At 39.1% G+C, this 21,473-nt stretch overlaps 1 protein-coding gene across 1 annotated transcript in view; it reads right to left on the reverse strand.

Annotated features, from left to right (window-relative positions):
* Positions 1-118: 118 nt before the first annotated feature.
* LOC134492483 (coiled-coil domain-containing protein 162-like) overlaps positions 119-21,473 on the reverse strand; it is a 39,152-nt gene continuing 17,797 nt past the window's right edge. The window contains exons 11-22 of the mRNA XM_063296688.1: positions 21,334-21,443; positions 20,946-21,095; positions 20,730-20,783; positions 20,418-20,585; positions 18,568-18,720; positions 13,975-14,109; positions 12,534-12,686; positions 7,788-7,997; positions 6,368-6,488; positions 3,383-3,442; positions 700-815; positions 119-431 (exon numbers count right to left, since the gene is read on the reverse strand). Coding sequence (XP_063152758.1) covers positions 321-431; positions 700-815; positions 3,383-3,442; positions 6,368-6,488; positions 7,788-7,997; positions 12,534-12,686; positions 13,975-14,109; positions 18,568-18,720; positions 20,418-20,585; positions 20,730-20,783; positions 20,946-21,095; positions 21,334-21,443 — 1,541 coding nt within the window. The 3' untranslated portion in view covers positions 119-320. The remainder of the gene's footprint in view (positions 432-699; positions 816-3,382; positions 3,443-6,367; positions 6,489-7,787; positions 7,998-12,533; positions 12,687-13,974; positions 14,110-18,567; positions 18,721-20,417; positions 20,586-20,729; positions 20,784-20,945; positions 21,096-21,333; positions 21,444-21,473) is intronic.

Below are 21,473 nucleotides of genomic sequence, written 5' to 3' on the forward strand. Positions count from 1 at the left end.
AGAAATAAATATTATTGTTGTAAACTGCCCAGAGTCCCTCTGGTGGGAGGAGATGGGTGGTGACAAATTTGATAAATAAATAAATAAAATATCATATTCTAGCTTTATACAATGCATGTCTAGTAATGATAATCTGTAACTCCCAGAAGGACAACAAAACCTCAGTGTGGCAGGATCAAGCCAAATTTTTTATTTTGATGTCACTATTCAAAGATTTGAAGAAAATATAATAGGAAATGTTATATTAACAGTTACTGATAGCAACTATGCAATAGTAATGCTTTCAGTCTTGGTCAATGACAAATCAAAGCAGTAGCAGTTTATTTTTGAGATGGTTTTTGTTCTTGTTGGACAGGAAGACTAGAATGAGAGTTTTCTGTAAGGTCTGGCAAGAGAGCATCTACTACTCTGTTTCTCCATCCAGAAGGTACCTGGAAGTAAAAAGTACTTTTTATGCTTTGCACTCTGAATAGCCAACATTCTAAAGATTTGGGAGTTGCTGTTTAATAATAATCTGGGAAGCAAAGCAGAGGGGAGCCTACCGCATGTCTGAGCTGTATACATATGCAAGAATAACCATTGTTATTCTTTCAAAGTGAAAGTCTTTAAAAATAGCATTCAAATGAATGTATTTGTTGCTCTCTTGACTGGATAATTTTACTTGCTCTCTGATTTTTTCATTAACTTTTCACTACTCACTGTTTTTGGTCTAGGAATCTTCTCTAACTTTATTTTGGCAGTCAAAAGATGCTGTGTGGAATCCCTGGTTAATGTGAATGTTGGTAGTTCTGCATTCTGACTGCATGAATAAGAGCCTGAAATATAAATGCAATATATAATTTAATTCTGTATAGTTATGCATCAAAAAACAAAACCTCTACTTGGCAAGAAAAAAATCAATGATAGCATCTTACCTTGTGTTAGGCAAGTCTATCCCTATAAAAGGTATTGTAGCCAAAACCAAAAAAAAAAAGACTGCTTCCTCACACTGGGAATGGGGATAGCATCACATACCAAAAAAAAGTGATATGTTATGTTCCAGGCAAATCTACAACCCCTTTCTTGTTTGCATAGCCATGCCTAATAGCAACTTGCCTCAGAAGTGTAGATGATGGAGTTGCAGAGAAGAGATGGAGTTCACATCTGTCCTCTGTCACTCTGACCAGCCAACTAAGCAGCCTGTAACCAGCATTATGATACATGCTAGAAGCAGATGTGTTTACTTTCAGTGTCAGTACCAATCACATTCCCCCCCCCCTTTGGAAGTCACACTAGTTTAATTTCATCTATTACGACTGGCACGAAAGTAGTGTGCTTCAGAACCCACAAGAGTGAGAATGTACCAACTGTTTGGGACAATCCTTGCATGTTCTGCTCTATTTATGTTGGTAATATAACAGCATCCCCCCCAGAGGCAAGTTGAACAGGAACTGCATTTGCTCTCCTGTACATTTCAAAGCACCTCTTCTAAGTCACATCCAAACAATTACATATCCCTTCTTGAAAGTATACCGGTTTTTTGAGCTTAATTCCAAAATTTCCACTATATTATTTATAAATGTTAAAAAAAGGAAAGAGAAAAAAAAATTTCTAAAAATGATACAGTACATATTCAATTTCTGACTTCCCTTTTTTTGTACTGATTTGCAGTACCTACTGATATAAATGTTAGAGACCATACTCTGTATTTACCTTGCTACATAATGTATAATATGTATGGAAGTCATTCTTGCTTAAATTTAGTTCAACTTGTATTATTTTACATCATGAAAACTCAATATCTTTTACTAATGTTATATTGAGCATTAATTGTATAACTTCAGTGATGATCTGTACATTCATAGATAATACCTTTTCTGAAAATACACTTTTAAATAAAAATAAAAGGATAAAAAAGTATATCATTTTCAGAACCAATAATGCTTTACTATTAAATGGTCTAGACGAAGTCCATTTAAAAAAAAAGTCCTTTCTGTCCTTTGCAACAGTTTATCTGGTTTTTGTTTCTCATTTTACAAAGGAATACTGCTGTGGTATAATGTTAATGTTTGAGGGAAATAATTTGAAAATAATAATTAATATTATAGACTTGTACAATGCAATCTGCACTTTCTACAAGGAAACAAATAACAAATATGTAACTTCCAAGTATTTTTGAGATTACTGTATTAAGAAAATTGCAACTTGTTTTAGTACTTTGTTTTCTTATAATGTTACAAGAAAGAATGCAGGGCACAATTCTAGAAATCAACTGTTTACATAGTTGACTAAGGAATTGCTTTCTGACTAGTGATGTGTATAACATTTCATTCTGAAATATTTCAAGGATGAAAATTTGTGAAAACATCCTGTGGTTTTCTGCATTTTTGGAAGTGTTTTAAACTTAGTAATCTCTGTCTTGAGCTCAGAGCACTTCCAAAATACTCAGTGTCAGTTTCATATTTGGTGCAAGACATTTTGTGAAATTTTGTGCTTCAAACCTTTCAAATCAAAGCATTTAGTGTACCTTTACTTCTAATAATATAAACAGAGCAGAGCATGCAATGATGCCATTGCACAAGACCTGCAATACATTCTAGGCTTTGATTAATTTGTACAGCTAATCTTACTTAGAGTCTGGAACAATTTCTGGAATATTTCTGTGCATATGTACACAATGCTACATTGTATTCTTTGTTAATACATCCCTTTCACAGCTTTAAGTAGAAGAGATGCTTTTTCATTAGAATGTTCCCATAGCCAGTGTGGATGACAATTAAAGTGTGAACGAACTTTATAGCAATCTGAATAGAATGCATCCATGAAATCTTCTTGGCAATACTATTGAAGGGGGTTACAACTGCTTCTGAATTTTTTCCCCCAATTTCCAGGCCTTGGACTTTCTTGATGGTGTCCCATCCAAACATAAGGCCTGACCCTGCTTCGCTTTTTTTAAGTTGGTCAAAGTTAGCTAGATTATCCTTCAAACTACATTCTTTGCAGGATGTACAGTACCTGTAGCAATCAGAGCAGTAGGCTTGACTAGGAAGTTGAAAAGCATCCTGGAAGATGACAGGTGCAAACCACTTGAATACTTTTGCCTGTCTGTCTACACACACAAACATACAAATAACACATGGATGTGTCCATGTATTCACCAGACATCAGGCTGAAACTCAGAGCATTGTAAACATAGTGGCAATGAGATTGTGTTAAATTCACACACTCTGTGAAAGCATAACATCCATGAACTTTATTTGCTTCTATATAATAGGCTAGTAACTACTTGGTAAAGGGAGCTAGATATTTTATTATTTCTATATTATCTTTTTCCTTATAGCTTTCCAAGATAGTATGCTAAAGTTAAAATGAGAAATGATGTTGATAGCTTAGTTCTTGTTACCTGGAAAAGAGTAAGGTTTGCTTCTGGCAATATGTGAAAGATTAGCAGACATTCTTGTAACTGTGAAAGCAAGAACATAAATAATCTAAGTTGAATCTAAGATAAACTATGAAAAAAAATATCAAAACATCTACATTTTTAAAAGATCTGGATCTATCACTTTTTGTTAGACTTGTATTCTGCTTTCAGGAGCTCAAGGTGGCATGTTTAGGCTATAGTTCATCAGATTTCAACTTTGGTTAACATTTATTAAAATAGATAAAATTGGATCCTTTAACATTGATTCTGTTGCTGAATGTAATATTAAATAAGAGAACCAAGACTTCATCCAAACTTCAGCAAATAAAAACTCACTCCCATAATGGATTTTTAAAAACTTTTCTTCCTGACATTCATTCATTCATTCATTCATTCATTCATTCATTCATTCATTCATTCATTCATTCATTTATAATTTATGTAAAGGATTTGTATGGCCACCCATCTGAGCATAATTCTGGGTGGCTCACAACAACAAAACTACAAAAACATTAAAACTTTAAAACTAAACAACCATCCTAGGGCTCCCATCATTCTACCCCAGCGCCTGGGAAAACAGTGAGGTCTTGATGGCCTTCTGGAAGGCTAAAAAGGTAGGTGCCTGCTGGATTGCCAGGGGGAGGATGTTCCACAGGGTAGGGGCAGCCACAGAAAAGACATGCTTCCTGGGTCCCTCTAGATGGCAACATTTCAGGGAAAGGACCTGGGGCATGCCTACCCTATCAGATCTGGTGGGACAGGCAGTCCTATAAATAATCTGTTCCCATGCCATGTAAGGCTTTAAAGGTGATAACTAGCACCTTGAATTGTACCTGGAAGGAAACTGGGAGCCAGTGCAGCTCATGCTACAGGTGTAATTTGGGCAAACCTTGGAACGCCCAACACTGCATATGCTACTGCATTCTGGACCAGGTGTAGCTTTTGGGTGGTCAAGGGCAGCCCTATGTACAGTGCATTGTAGTCAAAGGGGAAGTGACCATGAGCAGGGCTTTCCAGTCCAGGAAAATTGGACAAATCTCTGCAAAGCCACCTTAGCCATGACTGCCACCTGCTCCTTCAGCAGGAGCAGAGAGTCCAGGAGGACCCCAAATTGTGCACAAGCTCAGTCTTGGGGAGTGCAACCCTGTCCAGAGTCAAAGATGACATATCACCAAATCCTGGCGGGCCAAATACTGAAAGCCACCCTGTCTTGCCAGGGTTGAGTCAAAGTCGATTCCTCCCCATCCAGACCCTCACAGCCTCCAAACACTTGGTCAGCACTGCAACAGCAGTGTGTGTCCAGCCTGGGGTGATGTATAACTGGGTATCATCAGTATACTGAGGATACCACATCCTATGCTGTCAAGTGACCTCACCTATTGGTTTCACATTGATGTTAAAGAGAAGAGGTGAGAGACCTGAGCCCTGAGGCACTCTGTACTGCAGGGGTCTAGGGGTTGACCTCTCCCCCCCACACCCTGAATGGAACCAGCTGTGGAAAAGGGATTACCACTGCAAAACAGTGGCTCCCTCCCACCCCCGAAGCCGGTCCAGAAGGAAACCATGATCGATGGTATTGAAAGTTGCTGAGAGATCTAGAAGAGCCAGGATGGTTGCACCACCCCTGTCCTGAGCCCTCCAAAGGTCATCAGCAAGTATGACCAATGCCCTCTCAGTACTGTACCTTGGCCTGAACCCAGAATGAAAAGGGTCCAGATAATCCACTTCCTCAATGGCCCTCTGAAGCTGAGCGCTAACCACCCTCCCAACAAAGGGAGGTTGGAGATGATGAAAGTTGTCTTAACGTGGTTGGGTCCAAGGATGGACTCAAGAAGGGGCACACCTCAGCCTCCTTCAAGGAAGGTGGTACCACCCCCTTCCAAAGAGAGGCATTAACCAACCTCCTTGACCCAAACACATGACACCTCCTGGGATGCCTTAACCCATGGGTCCAGGACACAGGTGACTGAGCTCAGAGCCATGGGAACCCTATCCACTTCCTCAGGATCAACCAGCTCAAGCTTCTCCCAGATTACAGGGCTGAGATGTGTCTTGGTCACTTCGAAAAGATCTGCCCAGTCAAAGTCCAACTCTGAGCAAAGTTGAGCGATTCTGACAGATGCTGAGAGTATTCCTCACAGCAACCCTGCAAGGGCTACCCTGGCTCCTCCTTACCCAGGAAGGACCTGGTCACCCAAATCAGGGCTGATGGGCGGTTATCTGCAGATGCAGTAAGGGCAGAGAAGTAAGTATGCTTCGCTGCTCTTATCCCCACAAGCTAAGTCCTATTATAGCATAGAGTTTGAGTCCTGAGCCACAAATAAGAAATTATTGACTGAAGATGATACAGAAAGCAAATGCAATAGAAGGGAAATTGGTGGTGCCTGGTTATTAGAAAAGTACAAGATCCTGCTATTGCAGTTCATCTATCAAATGTGAACTGACCAGGAGCAAGAGGTTTCTGCTTTTCAGAAGTGGCATGTTAAACATACTTTGAATGGTGGATAGCTCCCATACTGAAGCTACCCAGTAAATATTTTCAAGGCCCATTTTGACAATACAATATAGGACTGTTAGCAAAACTGAGGGTGAGAGAACCTCCTCCTCCCCCTCCCACTTCATTTTCATTTAAAATTGAGAGTTCTGAGGATGGTATGGTAATTTGAGCTCCCATCTTGGAACTGTATCCTGTGCTATTTCACTATTTTCCTCCATTGTTTTTTGCTCACTGAAATTAATTGGTGAGTACATATGAGCATGTTGGGAAATGAGAAACACTGACATAATTCTTTAGGAAAGAGCTCCCTAGGTTCAAAGCCTGATTTTATTTCTTTAATTGCTTTCATCTTCCCTCCCTTTCCAAGACTGCAGACTCTTATAGCTGATTTCGTTTTTATCTAGTATAATATGTGTGCAAATTATGTCAAGTGTAATTGCAACCAATCATCTTTCAAACTACATTTGTACCTGCAGGGGAACGTTTCTGGGAAATTGCAGCTTCTGGGTCATAAAGTTGACACTGGAGTTCATGTATCCTCTGGAAAGCATTCAGTTTTAAATTGCGTTCCTGGGTCAGCTGGCTTCTTATCTAAAATATATATGTATATAAATAATCCCAAACTCATGTTATGATCTATATTTAGAATATTGGATGCATAAAGGAAAGAAAAGGAAAATGCTTTTAACCCTTACTCAGTTAATATTGACAGCTAACCCAGAGGGGATTAATTTTAGACTGAAACAGCCATAGGACTGTTTGAGAGTAAAGCAATTCCACCTGATCAAATAAAGCAAATTGCTTATGTTGGGATTAATTTTTCTTTCCTGCTTCCAAGACAGAGCCAAATGCTAGAACAGCCCTCTGAAAACAAGACTTTTCTGTGTACTACGTCTCCTTATTACTTTTTATCCCCCCTTCCCCCAGTGGTTACACAGAAGCAGAAAAGGGTTGATAGTAAGTAAGGCACCCTGGCACTGCCCATAATGGGGCCAATAATAATCACACCGCTGGATTTTTGTTTTTAAAAATTCTTCCTGAAGGAAAAAAGGAACAGCAGGAAGTGACAACCTTCCAGACTCCCCTGTGGCAGCTTGGCAGGACTCAGAAAATGGTTGTTTCCCGAGTGACAAAATGATCCACAATTGTGCTCAATTACCACAAACAGCCAAATCAATTGCCCTGTGGCAAGGATGATTTGGCATATATATTCCATATCAATAATACTAGCATCAGGACAACCCTAGTAGTTTACAGCATGATGAAGGTGAAAGATCCCCTGTGCAAGCACCGAGTCATGTCTGACCCTTTGGGGGGACACTGCTTTCACGATGTTTTCTTGGCATACTATAGCGGGGTGGTTTGCCATTGCCTTCCCCAGTCGTCACCTTCCCCGGCAAGCTGGGTGCTCATTTTATCGACCTCAGAAGGATGGAAGGCTGAGTCGACCTGAGCCAGCTACCCGAGAATCCAGCTTCTGCTGGGATCGAACTTGGGTTGTGGGGAGAGTTTCGGCTGTAGTACTGCAGCCTACCACTCTGCGCCAGACGAGGTTGTTAGTTTAGAGCATATGACTACATAAAATCAGAAAAACCATAGACAGCAATAAAATATATTAGTTACAAAATAGTGGTGCCCTTATTTTGCCAGGCAGAAGAGATCTGAAGGATGCCAAGGTAAGTGCAACTCAAACCTTCAGGTGGAGGCTCTTCTCATGGCTCTTCCATTTGTATAGTAAATCAGGATCATCTTTGGCTATCTGCTATTATTGCATTTTAAAATCCAGATACACATTCTGGTGTGTAACATTTTTTTTGACTCACATTGGCAAGAAGGTTTCAAAGGACATAGGAAAAAGCATTCTTCAGTGACAAATATTTATAAGCTTACTTGTTGAATTTCTTTTTTCATTTTTGTTTCCTGAAGGTGTCTTGTTTTAGACGATTTTTCTGATTCTTCTGTCAGGTTCAGCAACTTCACTTCTCTCTCTCCAAGGTTTTCCAGCATTTTTTCCAAGTTTGCTGTCTTAATCAAATCTAGTTGCTGTCTTTTACAAAATTCTCGATGAATTTTAAATTCTGCTTCCTGAAGTAAGTATTCCTATATGAAAACATCAACAAGGTTTGTACAATACCGTGTTTAACCTCAAGAGGAGAGAAACTGGATTTAATAAATTTATTAATATAGACTATACCATATACATACACAATATTTTATCAAAATACATGCTTTGTAATAGCATAGCATATCCCAACTGCACAGAACATTCAAATAAAAAAGTGTGATTAAAATTGTCTGCAGGAAGCAATAATTACTTCATTCCAGGTCTTTAAAAAGCAAGAAGTTAAAATGTTCCATTTTATAACCGTTTTAGGAGTAAAAGGTAAAATGATTCCTCTTGCACATTGGAGGGAAAATCATTTTAATGCAAGGATCATTTAGACTGTAAAGTCAGATTGCTTTCGAGAGACTTATGTAGCTTGTTCCTAATATGGGATGACGCACCAGGCAGCTTGAGTATGAAGTCTAGGAACTAAATACACATGGATAAGTAAAATCACCTTGTCTGGCAGTATTTTGCTTTGAGTAATTTGTGTAATATATATTCTTTAAAACTTGCATATGGCCATAACAAATTATTCATTCCTTTAAAAAGTGAATCCTGAGCAACATCACACTATAATTTCACACTAACAAGCAAAATTTTAGATGGAGTAGTTTCATATCTCTTTTCTTGGGGACTAAGATACTTGGAGTAGGTCCTTTTTGTGAATGGTCTTACAGTTAGGGGCTACAATGATCTTGAAGTCCAGTATGTATTGTCCTGGTCTATACATTTTTGTCATTAAATGACTATCTATCTACAATCTTTACCTAAATTTATAGAAATTGTAGAGTTATATAGTAAATATTCTGAGTACATAATAAATTGGATTAAGTCAAATATTAGGTCAAATAAGAGGTTCTAAAGGATAAAGGAAAATAATTAGGTTTTATACATTATCTAGAAGTTACTAAATGAGAACATTATCCCCAGTTTAATCAATAAGAACATTTCTAAATGTATCATCCAGATGACTACTAAGAGATAGAAAAAAATACCTTTTAAATTTTGGGGAGTTAATGTGAAAACAAGTTTTGCATCAAGAGTGATAAATATTTGGAGAGCAATGCCTATGTTTGTTCCACTTAAATGTTTTAAACAGATTGATGTGTTAATGGTTAAATTTTTGTAGGAGGAAGAAATACCCAGGATCATGTTAAAGTTATGACTGTATTACAGTGATTTTAATTTGCCTGATTTTAAACAGTATCATTGAACTTACTAGTTAACATGAAATCATGCATTAGAATGGAAACAATATTGAATATTGGCTCACCTCAGGCAATTTATGGACCCTGTAGGATTTCAGAGGGAACCTGGGGTTTTCCCTGAGGACCTTGTGAGCACTTCTGCCAAGGACTTAGTCACAGCCTGGTGGGGAGGACCTTGGACTGCATTACCCCTATGTGACTTCTCCCTGTATGCTGACCCTGGGATACCCTTTGGTTTTCTGGTGAACTCTGAGAAATGAAGCACCGGAAGAGATGCCTGGAGTGTCACTGAAGGATGACAAAGAGTAGATCTGATTGAACATTGTTGGAGGTCCCAGCAAATCATCCAAATTAGCATGTGGATGAGTTTGCTGTAGGATGCAAATTATCTATGTGCTTCCAGAGGAAGCTGTTTGTTGTCCCTCCCACATTCCTTAGTCTCTCACCTTCCTCCATCGGAGAAGCAGCATGCAGCATGCTGCTCTTTCCATCTTGGGCCATGTGGTGGGCCTAGAATTCGGGAGGTTTCCCTTTCTCCATGCAGCCTTCAGCAGCAATGAGGGCTGAGGATCAATTCAGTTTGGGGAAAGAATCATTTTTCTTCTAAATGGATGTAAATGGACCAAATCAGTAAGACTCTTTTTACTTACTTTTGAACCTACTTTGTCTAAGTGTATAATTCTTTATGCTTGGGTGGGCTAAGTGTGTAAGATCAATAACCTATATTTCTCTAATGTGCTCATTAATGCTATTTAAGATAATATTCTTTTTCTGTGCGCATCTTTTGCTATGTTAAGCTCTGCTCCATTCAGTGGTCCTAGCTGTCCACTAATGGCTTCAAACATGAGTAAGAGCCCATGGACAGGGGTGTCTTCTTGGACTCACAGCTCCTGCTCAAAGAGCAAGTGGCAGCTGTGGCCAAGAGGGCCTTTGCACAGATTCCTAGTTTGGGAGGCCCTCCAGATACTCTAGTTACTTCATCGATGAACAATTGCAATGCTCTCTACAGGGGGCTGTCCTGGTCCAGAATGCAGCAATGCAGGCTGTAATTGATATGCTGCAGTATAGCCATGTGACAACACCGCTCCATGAGCTGCACGGATTACCATTCTGCTTCTGGGTGTGATTCAAGGTGCTGGCTACCACTTATAGAATCCTTCATGGCATAGGGACTGGCTGAGGGGTCCTGTAGGATTGGGCAGAGTGGCCATGCTCCTGGTCCTTCAATTAAACAATGTCTTCTAGCAGGACCTAGGAAGCATGTTTTCTCTGTCACGGCACCTGCCCTCTAGAACAGCATCGCTCTGGAGCTCTGTACAGCTCCCACTCTGATGTTCAGAAGGTCATTGAAAATCTGGCTATTCTCCCAGGCCTAGGGGTGGAAGGGTGTCAAGCCCTTGTAGAACTTGTCATTGGTTATGGTTTCTTTTGTCTGGACATCTGTGACTTTTGATTCTTTATTATTGTTCTTGCTTTAAATTTGTCAGCCACCTAGAGTCCTGTGGAGTTAGGTGGCCTCTAAACTATAGTATAAATAATGTATTAATATTTTGTTAAATTATATCCCCAAATTTTGAAATCTTTCAATCTATGGAGAAATTTGGATATATTACACTTGGACCATGGTGAAAAAGTTGATCATATACTTATGATCAAAATACTTGTAATCCAGATTCCCACACTCTAAATGTTGTAATGAAATTTGTAATTTCTCAGCCTTTGAATCAGCTTTGGACCAACAGAGAGGCAAAACCAAACAATGTAATTGGTAGAGTCAATTCATTGTTTAAAAACTGAATTGAAAAAAAATGAAGAAAGGCATATACAGTAGTTTTTATAGTCTGATATCTATCTTTCAATCAGCTTAGGTGTTTTGCTTATTTATTTATTTGGTGTTCCTAATTTTTTTTTCTTTTGTTCTCTAAGTAGTTCAGTATAAAGTTTTTATTTTTTCTCTTTACCATATAGCCTTTTTTATAAAAGAAGTTAGCTTTCTTTTTTTTATATTTTTTAATGTAAAAGTAATCCAGTTACACTGTTATATTGCTGAGTTTATATATAATACCACATGCTACTAAGACTTTTTTAAATGTTCATTGCAATGTTTTGAATTTTAATAAAAACTTTTGTCAACTCAGTCTTACTAAGTTTCAGTTTTCCCCTAAATCCAGCTTTCAGTGTGAAAGCTGGCTAGTAACAATTTCTGCACATGTAGTTTTCTTTGCTTCTGCCTACCATAAACTGAAGGGGGGAGGGGCTGACACGTTTTTCTTGCCTGCATTAAAGAAAAAGTTAATGGTCAGACAATAAAGTATTTAAAAATTGTGCTGGAGAAGAAACCTGAGAACTGTGCAAGTGCAAGATTGTGTCAAGATATGAGATGTTCCAAGCCAAGTTATGAAGAGAGAGCAAATGCTTGAAAACAAATTCTTGAAAACATTTTTCTAATAAAATTCCTATGGGCATGGAAGATAAGATCTGGCAACTACCAGACCTTGATGAGTGACCATAACATGATCTGTGATGCTGAGTAACCCAGCAATCAAACTGACGTAATCCAGCATTGCTTATAAAAGATTGAAGAGAATGGAACCCCAAAGTCCCGTCTTCCATCAAGGTTCTTCTTGAAGGGAACTTCCCATGCCTTTTTGTTACCTAGGCAGCATAGAAGAGCCTTTGGTGTGTATGAACCAAAAGAGAATGAGATGGTAAAGTGCTTTCAAAATCTACTGGTAGTCTCCTGGAACTTTTGGGTGGTGTTCCAGAGTTTGTTTTGGTGCTGCGTAAAAGATTCCAGATTCTACAGAAGAAGACAAGTCTCTTTGTAACATCTAGTTCTTGCTACAAAGAATCGTGTGTGCTGCAACTGTGTAGTATGCTGCTAAGTGGAAGTTTTCTTTATTCAAGGCACAACTGCATTCATGTATCACTCACTGTAGTTCAGACTGGCTTTTCCCCAAGCAAAAGTGATTTGCTAGGTTGATTACTTACTGCTTATTCCAAGGTACTATTTCTTATTTAGCATTAAGTGTAGTTCCAATATCTAGTTGGGGACTGCCTACCTGTCACCTTAACAGTCACCTTTCCTTACTACTTGGGGGATCATCAGTTATTCAGAAACTTAAGTTTCTGCTTTTATTACAGCTAAAATTATCTGAGTAATACCCAACTGAAGGCACCAACTGGGAAATTTGAATAAGAAAAATGAAATATGTAAAAACACAGTTTAAAGAGAGGGAAAATGGCACTGAATTCAGTAAAACTAATAGAAGAGTTTTGTTGGCTACATGGAGCATGTTTTACTACAGCTTTGGCAGGTACCTGTTTCTCTAGTTGTTGCTTCAGCTTTTTATTTTCGGTCTGAGATTCTGCCAAGACTTTCCTTGCAGCCCTCAACTGATGATTAAATAAAACTGCCTCTTCTTCTGCCATCATCTGGGATTGCAGGCTCTCGTTTTTATTCTGAATAGCCTCCTGTGAAGGCAAAGGATTCAGCAGGGTCTGAGCTAGACAATCAAGTCAGAGATTATGTATAAGGTAGTTAACTTTGTGTCCTTTACTATGCATGAAGAAGTCCACACATTCTTTGGTGTAGATCTTTTAAGGCTTAATGCCAAACAAACAATAGAAAACCCTCAGCCCTTTCAATTCTGCCTCTTAGGTTTCACAACATCACTGCTGCATGCATTGCTGCTTTTTATTTCACTTCTCCCCAAATATAAAAGTCCTACCCCCAAACTTTAAAATGTGACCTTCCCCTTAAACAGTATTTTTCATGTACACAGCAATCTTAAACTGGCAGAATATCTCTTAATGTGAGAGAAGTTAATCATTCTACAACTACAGTTAAATAGACTGATTTATGAGGCTATGCTAAATTATGGCTGCTTGACTGATATTCCACCTCTCATTTGGGAACTCAAGGTGGCATACAGTACATAACTCTTTATTTTTCTGTACAACAACAAACCTGTGAGGTACCTTGCGATACCTTTGGGGACTGCTATGGCTGACTTAAGTCCATAGGAACTCTGCTCATTTTCCCCATCACCTACCTGATAGCAGCCTGCAGCTGGATGTTGGGGAATAGGTATTTTTCCACTCCTGATGCAAGCATTAAAAATCATCTGCAGCAGAAGGGAGGGAGACAAAATTCCCCTCCCTTCTTGGCAACCTTGCTAAAGCCAATGGCTAATAACTGGAGGAAGCAACAATCTGGACATGTGTGACAGGAAGAAAATGACGATAAAGCTGCTACCTTTCTCAGTGATTCTGTAAGGTAGACATGGGCAGTATTTGAGGCTGAAGCCACAAATCAGCTTCCAACCACCTGTGAGGTTCAGGCGGATAACTGATCAGGTAATGAGGTCATTCTGTAATGGGACACTTCCTGCTTCCATTCCCACCCTTTAAAAAGTTGGAAAACGGGCCATAACCAGCACAAAAATGGAAAATTTGGACTATTTCTAGGGAGTTTCAGAGTGGGAAATATTTCATTCCTATTTTTAATTTTCAAAACAAAACAAAACAAAAAAGCCATCAAATTTCAGCCACACAATTTTGGGACACCGGGGGTCCACATTTGGCCTGCAGGGTTGTCCACTCCTCTAATGAATGTATATGTTCATATATTCTGCCTTGAAGACCTGTCCATCCTTAATGTATGCTATCTAAAAGTAATTTTTTAAAAACTGTCATGATTTACATACTTGTTCCTTACGCCCTAATTAAAAAGACAGTAGCCTTTTTTAAGGGATCTCACCTTCTCTACTTCTCGCAATGTGGCCAAAAAGTGTGCTTTTTGCATTGTTTCTTTCCAGCATTTAAAGGCCTTAAGTTTGCATAACAACTTCTCCAATTCGCTGTTTTCATCCCGTAGTTCCTGCAGCTTCCCCTGCTAAAGAGCACAGGTTCTTTCTGTTAGCACCCTCTCTCCAAAAGCCTTCTTTTAACAAAAAACATCAGTGTCTGTCCTTGTGAGGAAACAGATATGAATACAAAACTGCAACTCAGGACACACTAAACTGTATGTCAATAACCTCTCTCCGTAATACAGAAATACAGTCCCTATGGCTATTCAGCAATACCCAAACGACTGGTTTGACTTACCATTAAATGGACTAAGCCTTAGTATATTCTCTTTTTGCATTATAACTATGCCCACAATGACACATGTACAAAGTCAGTCATAAGTTTTATTTCTTTGGTTCTGATTAAAACCTGCAATATCATCTCTTTCTTCCATTTCTGCTATATATATATATATATATATATATATATATATTTATATATATATATATTTCAGAACATTTGTTTTCTGATAAAATTAAGAATGTCAATCCATGTTACCTGAAAGATTATAAAGCATCTCAGGCTGAAATTCTATAGACATTTAATCTGGGACTAAGGTTCATTGTACTCAGGAGGATTGTCCTGCTGGTATCTCTGTAAATTATGTGACAAGCTAGAACCAGCACACAATTTATTTGTCCATCTCATGCATTCGTTCCACTCTTAAATTCATTTATGTGCAAAACATGATGATGATCTTCGACATTTAAACAAGCATAAAAGAAATAGATTTTTTATCCCCAATAATGCAATTTTTCAACAACTTTTGTCTTCAAGTCAAATTATGTTTATATTTACCTGTCCATAAAGAGTTAGTAAAAAGTGCTAATAAATAATTTTTGTTAGCATGAAATCATCACATGCTTGATCTTCTCCCCAATATTGCTGATATGAAAGTAACAGACTGAGAAAAGAAGGCCACCTCGGGCAGACGCACAATTTAACTTAGTCCAGCTTTTTTGGTTGCTAAACCTAAATAACTTCAGCAAAGGATCGTTACTGTGGTGCTGGAGCTTGAGCACCTCATTGATGCCATGAGCTAAACCGTGAAGGGCCACCCAAGACGGGAAGGTCATGACAGAGAGGTCAGACTAAATGCGATCCCTGGGGAAGGTAATGGCAACCCACCCCAGTATTCTTCCCGTGAAAACTCAATGGATCAGTACAACCAGAGATATGTCGGTATACCATCGGAAGATGAGACCCCCAGGTCAGAAGATGGTCCAAATGCTACTGGGGAGGAACAGAGGAGTTCAACTAGCCCCAGACGTGATGACGCAGCTAGCTCAAAGCCGAAAGGACGGCTAGCGGCCGACGGTGCTGGTGGTGAACGGCGAATCCGATGTTCTAAGGATCAACACACCACTGGAACCTGGAATGTAAGATCTATGAGCCAGGGCAAATTGGATGTGGTTATTGGTGAGATGTCAAGATTAAAGATAGACATTTTGGGCATCAGTGAACTGAAATGGACTGGAATGGGCCACTTCACATCAAATGACCACCAGATCTACTACTGTGGACAAGAGGACCACAGAAGAAATGGAGTAGCCTTCATAATTAATAGTAAAGTGGCTAAAGCAGTGCTTGGATACAATCCAAAAAACGATAGAATGGTCTCAATTCGAATTCAGGGCAAGCCATCTAACATCACAGTGATCCAAATATACGCCCCAACCACAGATGCTGAAGAAGCTGAAGTAGAGCAGTTCTATGAGGATCTGCAGCACCTACTGGACAACACGCCTAAAAGAGATGTTATTTGCATCACGGGAGATTGGAATGCTAAGGTGGGCAGTCAAATGACACCTGGAATTACAGGTAAGCATGGCCTGGGATAACAAAACGAAGCAGGACATAGGCTGATAGAATGTTGCCAAGACAACTCACTCTGCATAACAAACACTCTCTTCCAACAACCTAAGAGACGGCTTTATACATGGACTTCACCAGATGGACAACACCGAAATCAGATTGACTACATCCTTTGCAGCCAAAGGTGGCGGAAATCTATACAGACGGTAACAACAAGACCTGGAGCTGACTGTAGTTCAGATCACGAACTTCTTCTTGCACAATTTAGGATCAGACTCAAGAGATTAGGGAAGACCCACAGATCAGCTAGATATGAGCTCACTAATATTCCTAAGGAATATGCAGTGGAGGTGAGCAATAGATTTAAGGGACTGGACTTAGTAGATAGGGTCCTGGAAGAACTATGGACAGAAGTTTGCAACATTGTTCAGGAGGCAGCAACAAAATACATCCCAAAGAAAGAGAAAACCAAGAAGGCAAAATGGCTGTCTGCTGAGACACTAGAAGTAGCCCAAGAAAGAAGGAAAGCAAAAGGCAACAGTGATAGGGGGAGATATGCCCAATTAAATGCAAAATTCCAGAGGTTAGCCAGAAGAGATAAGGAATTATTTTTAAACAAGCAATGCGCGGAAGTGGAAGAAGACAATAGAATAGGAAGGACAAGAGACCTCTTCCAGAAAATTAGAACCATGGGAGGTAAATTCCAGGCCAAAATGGGTGTGATCAAAAACAAAGATGGCAAGGACCTAACAGAAGAAGAAGAGATCAAGAAAAGGTGGCAAGAATATACAGAAGACCTGTATAGGAAGGATAACAATATCGGGGATAGCTTTGACAGTGTGGTCAGTGAGCTAGAGCCAGACATCCTGAAGAGTGAGGTTGAATGGGCCTTAAGAAGCATTGCTAATAACAAGGCAGCAGGAGACGACGGCATCCCAGCTGAACTGTTCAAAATCTTGCAAGATGATGCTGTCAAGGTAATGCATGCTATATGCCAGCAAATTTGGAAAACACAAGAATGGCCATCAGACTGGAAAAAATCAACTTATATCCCCATACCAAAAAAGGGAAACACTAAAGAATGTTCAAACTATTGAACAGTGGCACTCATTTCACATGCCAGTAAGGTAATGCTCAAGATCCTGCAAGGTAGACTTCAGCAATTCATGGAGCGAGAATTGCCAGATGTACAAGCTGGGTTTAGAAAAGGCAGAGGAACTAGGGACCAAATTGCCAATATCCGATGGATAATGGAAAAAGCCAGGGAGTTTCAGAAAAAGATCTATTTCTGTTTTATTGACTATTCTAAAGCCTTTGACTGTGTGGACCATAACAAATTGTGGCAAGTTCTTAGTGGTATGGGGATACCAAGTCATCTTGTATGCCTCCTGAAGAAGCTGTATAACGACCAAGTAGCAACAGTAAGAACAGACCATGGAACAACGGACTGGTTTAAGATTGGGAAAGGAGTACGGCAGGGCTGTATACTCTCACCATACCTATTCAACTTGTACACAGAACACATCATGCGACGTGCTGGGCTAGAGGAATCCAAGGCTGGAGTTAAAATCTCTGGAAGAAATATTAACCATCTCAGATATGCAGATGATACCACTTTGATGGCTGAAAGCGAAGAGGAACTGAGGAGCCTTATGATGAAGATGAAAGAAGAAAGTGCAAAAGCTGGCTTGCAGCTAAACCTCAAAAAAACCAAGATTATGGCAACCAGCTTGATTGATAACTGGCAAAGAGAGGGAGAAAATGTAGAAGCAGTGAAAGACTTTGTATTTCTTGGTGTGAAGATTACTGCAGATGCTGACTGCAGTCAGGAAATCAGAAGACGTTTAATCCTAGGGAGAAGAGCAATGACAAATCTCGATAAAATAGTTAAGTGCAGAGACATCACACTGACAACAAAGGTCCACATACTTAATGCAATGGTGTTCCCCGTAGTAACATATGGCTGCAAGAGCTGGACCATAAGGAAGGCTGAGAGAAGGAAGATAGATGCTTTGGAACTGTGGTGTTGGAGGAAAATTCTGAGAGTGCCTTGGACTGCAAGATCAAACCAGGAAATAAAGCCAGACTGCTCACTTGAGGGAATGATATTAAAGGCAAAACTGAAATACTTTGGCCACATAATGAGAAGACAGGACACCCTGGAGAAGGTGCTGATGCTAGGGAGAGTGGAGGGCAAAAGGAAGAGGGGCTGACCAAGGGCAAGGTGGACGGATGATATTCTAGAGGTGACAGACTTGTCCCTGGGGGAGCTGGGGGTGTTGACGACCAACAGGAAGCTCTGGCGTGGGCTGGTCCATGAAGTCACGAAGAGTCGGAAGCGACTAAACGAATAAACAACAAACCTAAATAAAGAAACCTGTCCATCCAGGGGGGATGTGAAATTCAGACCAGATATATTCTAATTCAGAACACATTATTTTAACAAAGGTGAGAGTCAGACAGTATCTGATAATGATTCAAAAGAAAAAGCCACAGAAACTAACCCTGATAATCCTTATCCAGTGATAAATACTGAAAACTTCATATCCACATATTTTGCTTTGTTTTGTGTTAGCTTTCAGAGGGCTTATCAAACTGCAGCTCTCAGCCAGTTTTCTGTCTGTTGGCCCTAGGTTATAATTTGTTCCTTCTATTCCTAGCCATTAAGCAAATTAAAAGACTAATTTACCTGAGCCAAATGTTCTTCAAGTGCTCTGTTATCTTTTGTAGATCCAAACTTTTTCTTCAAATTAATAATTTTCTCCACACCTTGTTTTCTCACCTCACTGATGATCTCTAACATCTGTTTGTTCATGCTTAGACGATATTCATCTACCTTCCCCTGCAATCATAATCCAAAGCCAAACTCTGAGTGTCTCATTTCAAATAAATGAATGTTAAGGAAATGAAATTCTGTATGATTTTTGAAATCTGGAAACACAAGAATAAAATCCCCCCATTGTTAATGTTATGATTTGTAAAATAAATACTGGCCATCATCTTAGATATTTCTTTTAATCCCTACGCAGTAATCAAAGACAAAAATGAGAAAATGAAATTGGTTCATTTCTGGGAGAAGCTGTTTGAAGCCATCATTCCATTAAATAAACAACCAAATTTGACACTGCTGTTCGTTTTTACTTCACAATGTGTGCTGGAATTCTCTACAGGATAACTGAGCTCTGATAAGAAACCAAATTTAATTAATAAAAACAAGACAAAAATCAGTGACATAGTGAGGGATTACATTTGTCTTTCTTTTCGCTAAATGAGTCCTTCACTATGAGAATGCCCAGCCTTCAAATACTGAAACATTAAACAAAATGTCAAATCATGGGAATCAAGGAAATGAAGCTTTTTATTGAACCAACAATTGCCATGGAAGTTGTAGTGAAGCAGCTGTGCATGCCAATACTTGTATTATATTTGTTTCTATTCTGTAATGGTTACACTGTTTATGTATTTGCCTCTACACCATTTCAAGTATCTGATTTTTGGCCTTTAGGCTAGCTGAAATAATGCAGTGTTATTTGGCTTGATTAGATGCTGCTGCTATTTGTGGTTTAAATGCTGAAGTATAATGATAGTAGTGTTGTGTGTTTTAGAGTCTGATCATTAGTATAGGGTAGTACAGCTTTTATTGTTCATGGAGTGATTATTGAGGGCTTTTCTCCCTTTAGTTTTTTAATTCAAGAAAATTGGCAATGAAGTTTTTTAAGAATTGTAACTCTCAGAAAAGTGCTATGTATATATATGTAAGCATGCTTGCATGTTGAACAAACTATTTTCCATCCCTAATGTTTAAATGTTACACTATTGAAATATTGTTAAGTTCATTTCCTATAAGGAAATCAGGACCTACTTCCACCATTCAGGGATGATGGAATGCACTACAATACAGGTAGTCCTCACTTAACAACCATTCATTTAGTGATGGTTCAGACTTACAACAGTGTTGAAAAAATGACTTATGACCGGTTCTCACAGTTATGACCATCGCAGCATTTCCATGGTCATGTGATTGCCATTTTTGACCTTCCTGGCTGCTTCTGGCAAGCAAAATAAATGGGGAACCACAATTTGCTTATTGACCATGTGGCTTGGTTAACGACCACAGTGATTTGCTTAACAACTGCTGCAAAAATGTCGTAAAATGGGTTCAGATTCGCTTACTGACCGCTTTGCTTAGCAACCAAAATTCTGGACCCAAGTCTGGTCATTAAGTGAGGACTACCTGTAGCCTGAAAACAACTCTTGGCAGACAGTTGCTCTTTTCACTGGTGAAGCTTCCACTAAAACAAAGTAGCAATGAAGTTAAGGAATTCCATTTGCAGTTTAAGAAGTAAGGAAAACATGGATAGAATAAACACAGCACAATGAACAGGTCACTCTGCTGTCTCATCTCATCTACATCTTTGCAACTTAGCATTCAGGGGAATGTTTGAGAAATCAGATATTAAATTTCAACACCTTCCTGAATAAGCACTGGAATAATGTAATAAACTTAATATTACATACCCATGTTTCTCTTGTACCTACTTTTATTTGCAGACACACTAAAAATATATTTTGTACCAATGCTTCATAACCCCCCTGAACTTCTTTTCTTATCTTCTCTTTGATGCTGTGATCTTCTCTTTGTAGATCAGTAAGTCTGGCTCGCAGAGCTGTTATTTCCAGAATCATCTCGTGACTCAGTTTAGCTATCTATAAAAAGGAAGGGGCAGAAACAATGATTTACAATTCTGTTTATAAACACAATCTTTCAAAATAAGTACTTGGGAAGTCAGGACACCAGGAGGCATTCCTAGACCTTCCTGGATGAAAGCAGCAAACCTCACAGCCACTAACCTGACTCAGATCCACTTCAGCGGTTCCTCTGTTGTCTTCTATGATGTGCATTTCCTGAAACAGAATGGAAATGTGCTTTTAACTAATTTTGTCTTTCAACCACCAACTTTTCTGCTTGGTCAGTTCAGTACAGTAATGTGCAAACATTATTCTGTTCAAAGAAATTAAGAACTGCTTCCCCCTTTTCCCATTATGGAATCAATAGCTGGAGAATACTTGTTCTTTTTGATATAGTAGCTTATGTTGCTGATGGAGCAGATTTTCATAGAACATGGAGTAGGTTTCAAAGTTGCTACGTTCTCTGGCCATGATGTCACAAGCTAGAGAAGTGAGGCACTTTTCAAAGTGGTCCTTTTGGAAGATAATCTGGAAATAAAATCAAGTCAGAAAATAAACCTGTTGTTTTTCCACAGACACATAGATAAATCTGTTTTCTCCTAGTGCTTCCTCCACAGTTCATTGATAGTGAAGCAGATGTACTGCTTATTTAAAATCCTAAGATCTACCACCTGCATCTAACATAATGATTTTAATTCAGACAAAGGAAAAGCTAAATCTGAAAAAAGACAATTGAGAACCTCTACTAGTTGGAGCTGGTGTGTACCTCTGCATTAATCTCTTGGTGATTTTCCATTAGCCTCTGTATAAATGACTCAACTATTTCAGGCCTTGTAACAGAGAAGATTTCTTGCATGCCATGATGCTTCCAGAGTTCTGAAAGAGTGAACGAAGTTCTGCATCAGC

This window comes from Candoia aspera, chromosome 1, assembly GCF_035149785.1.
Source record: "Candoia aspera isolate rCanAsp1 chromosome 1, rCanAsp1.hap2, whole genome shotgun sequence".
In the NCBI taxonomy this organism is placed as follows: Eukaryota; Metazoa; Chordata; class Lepidosauria; order Squamata; family Boidae; genus Candoia; species Candoia aspera.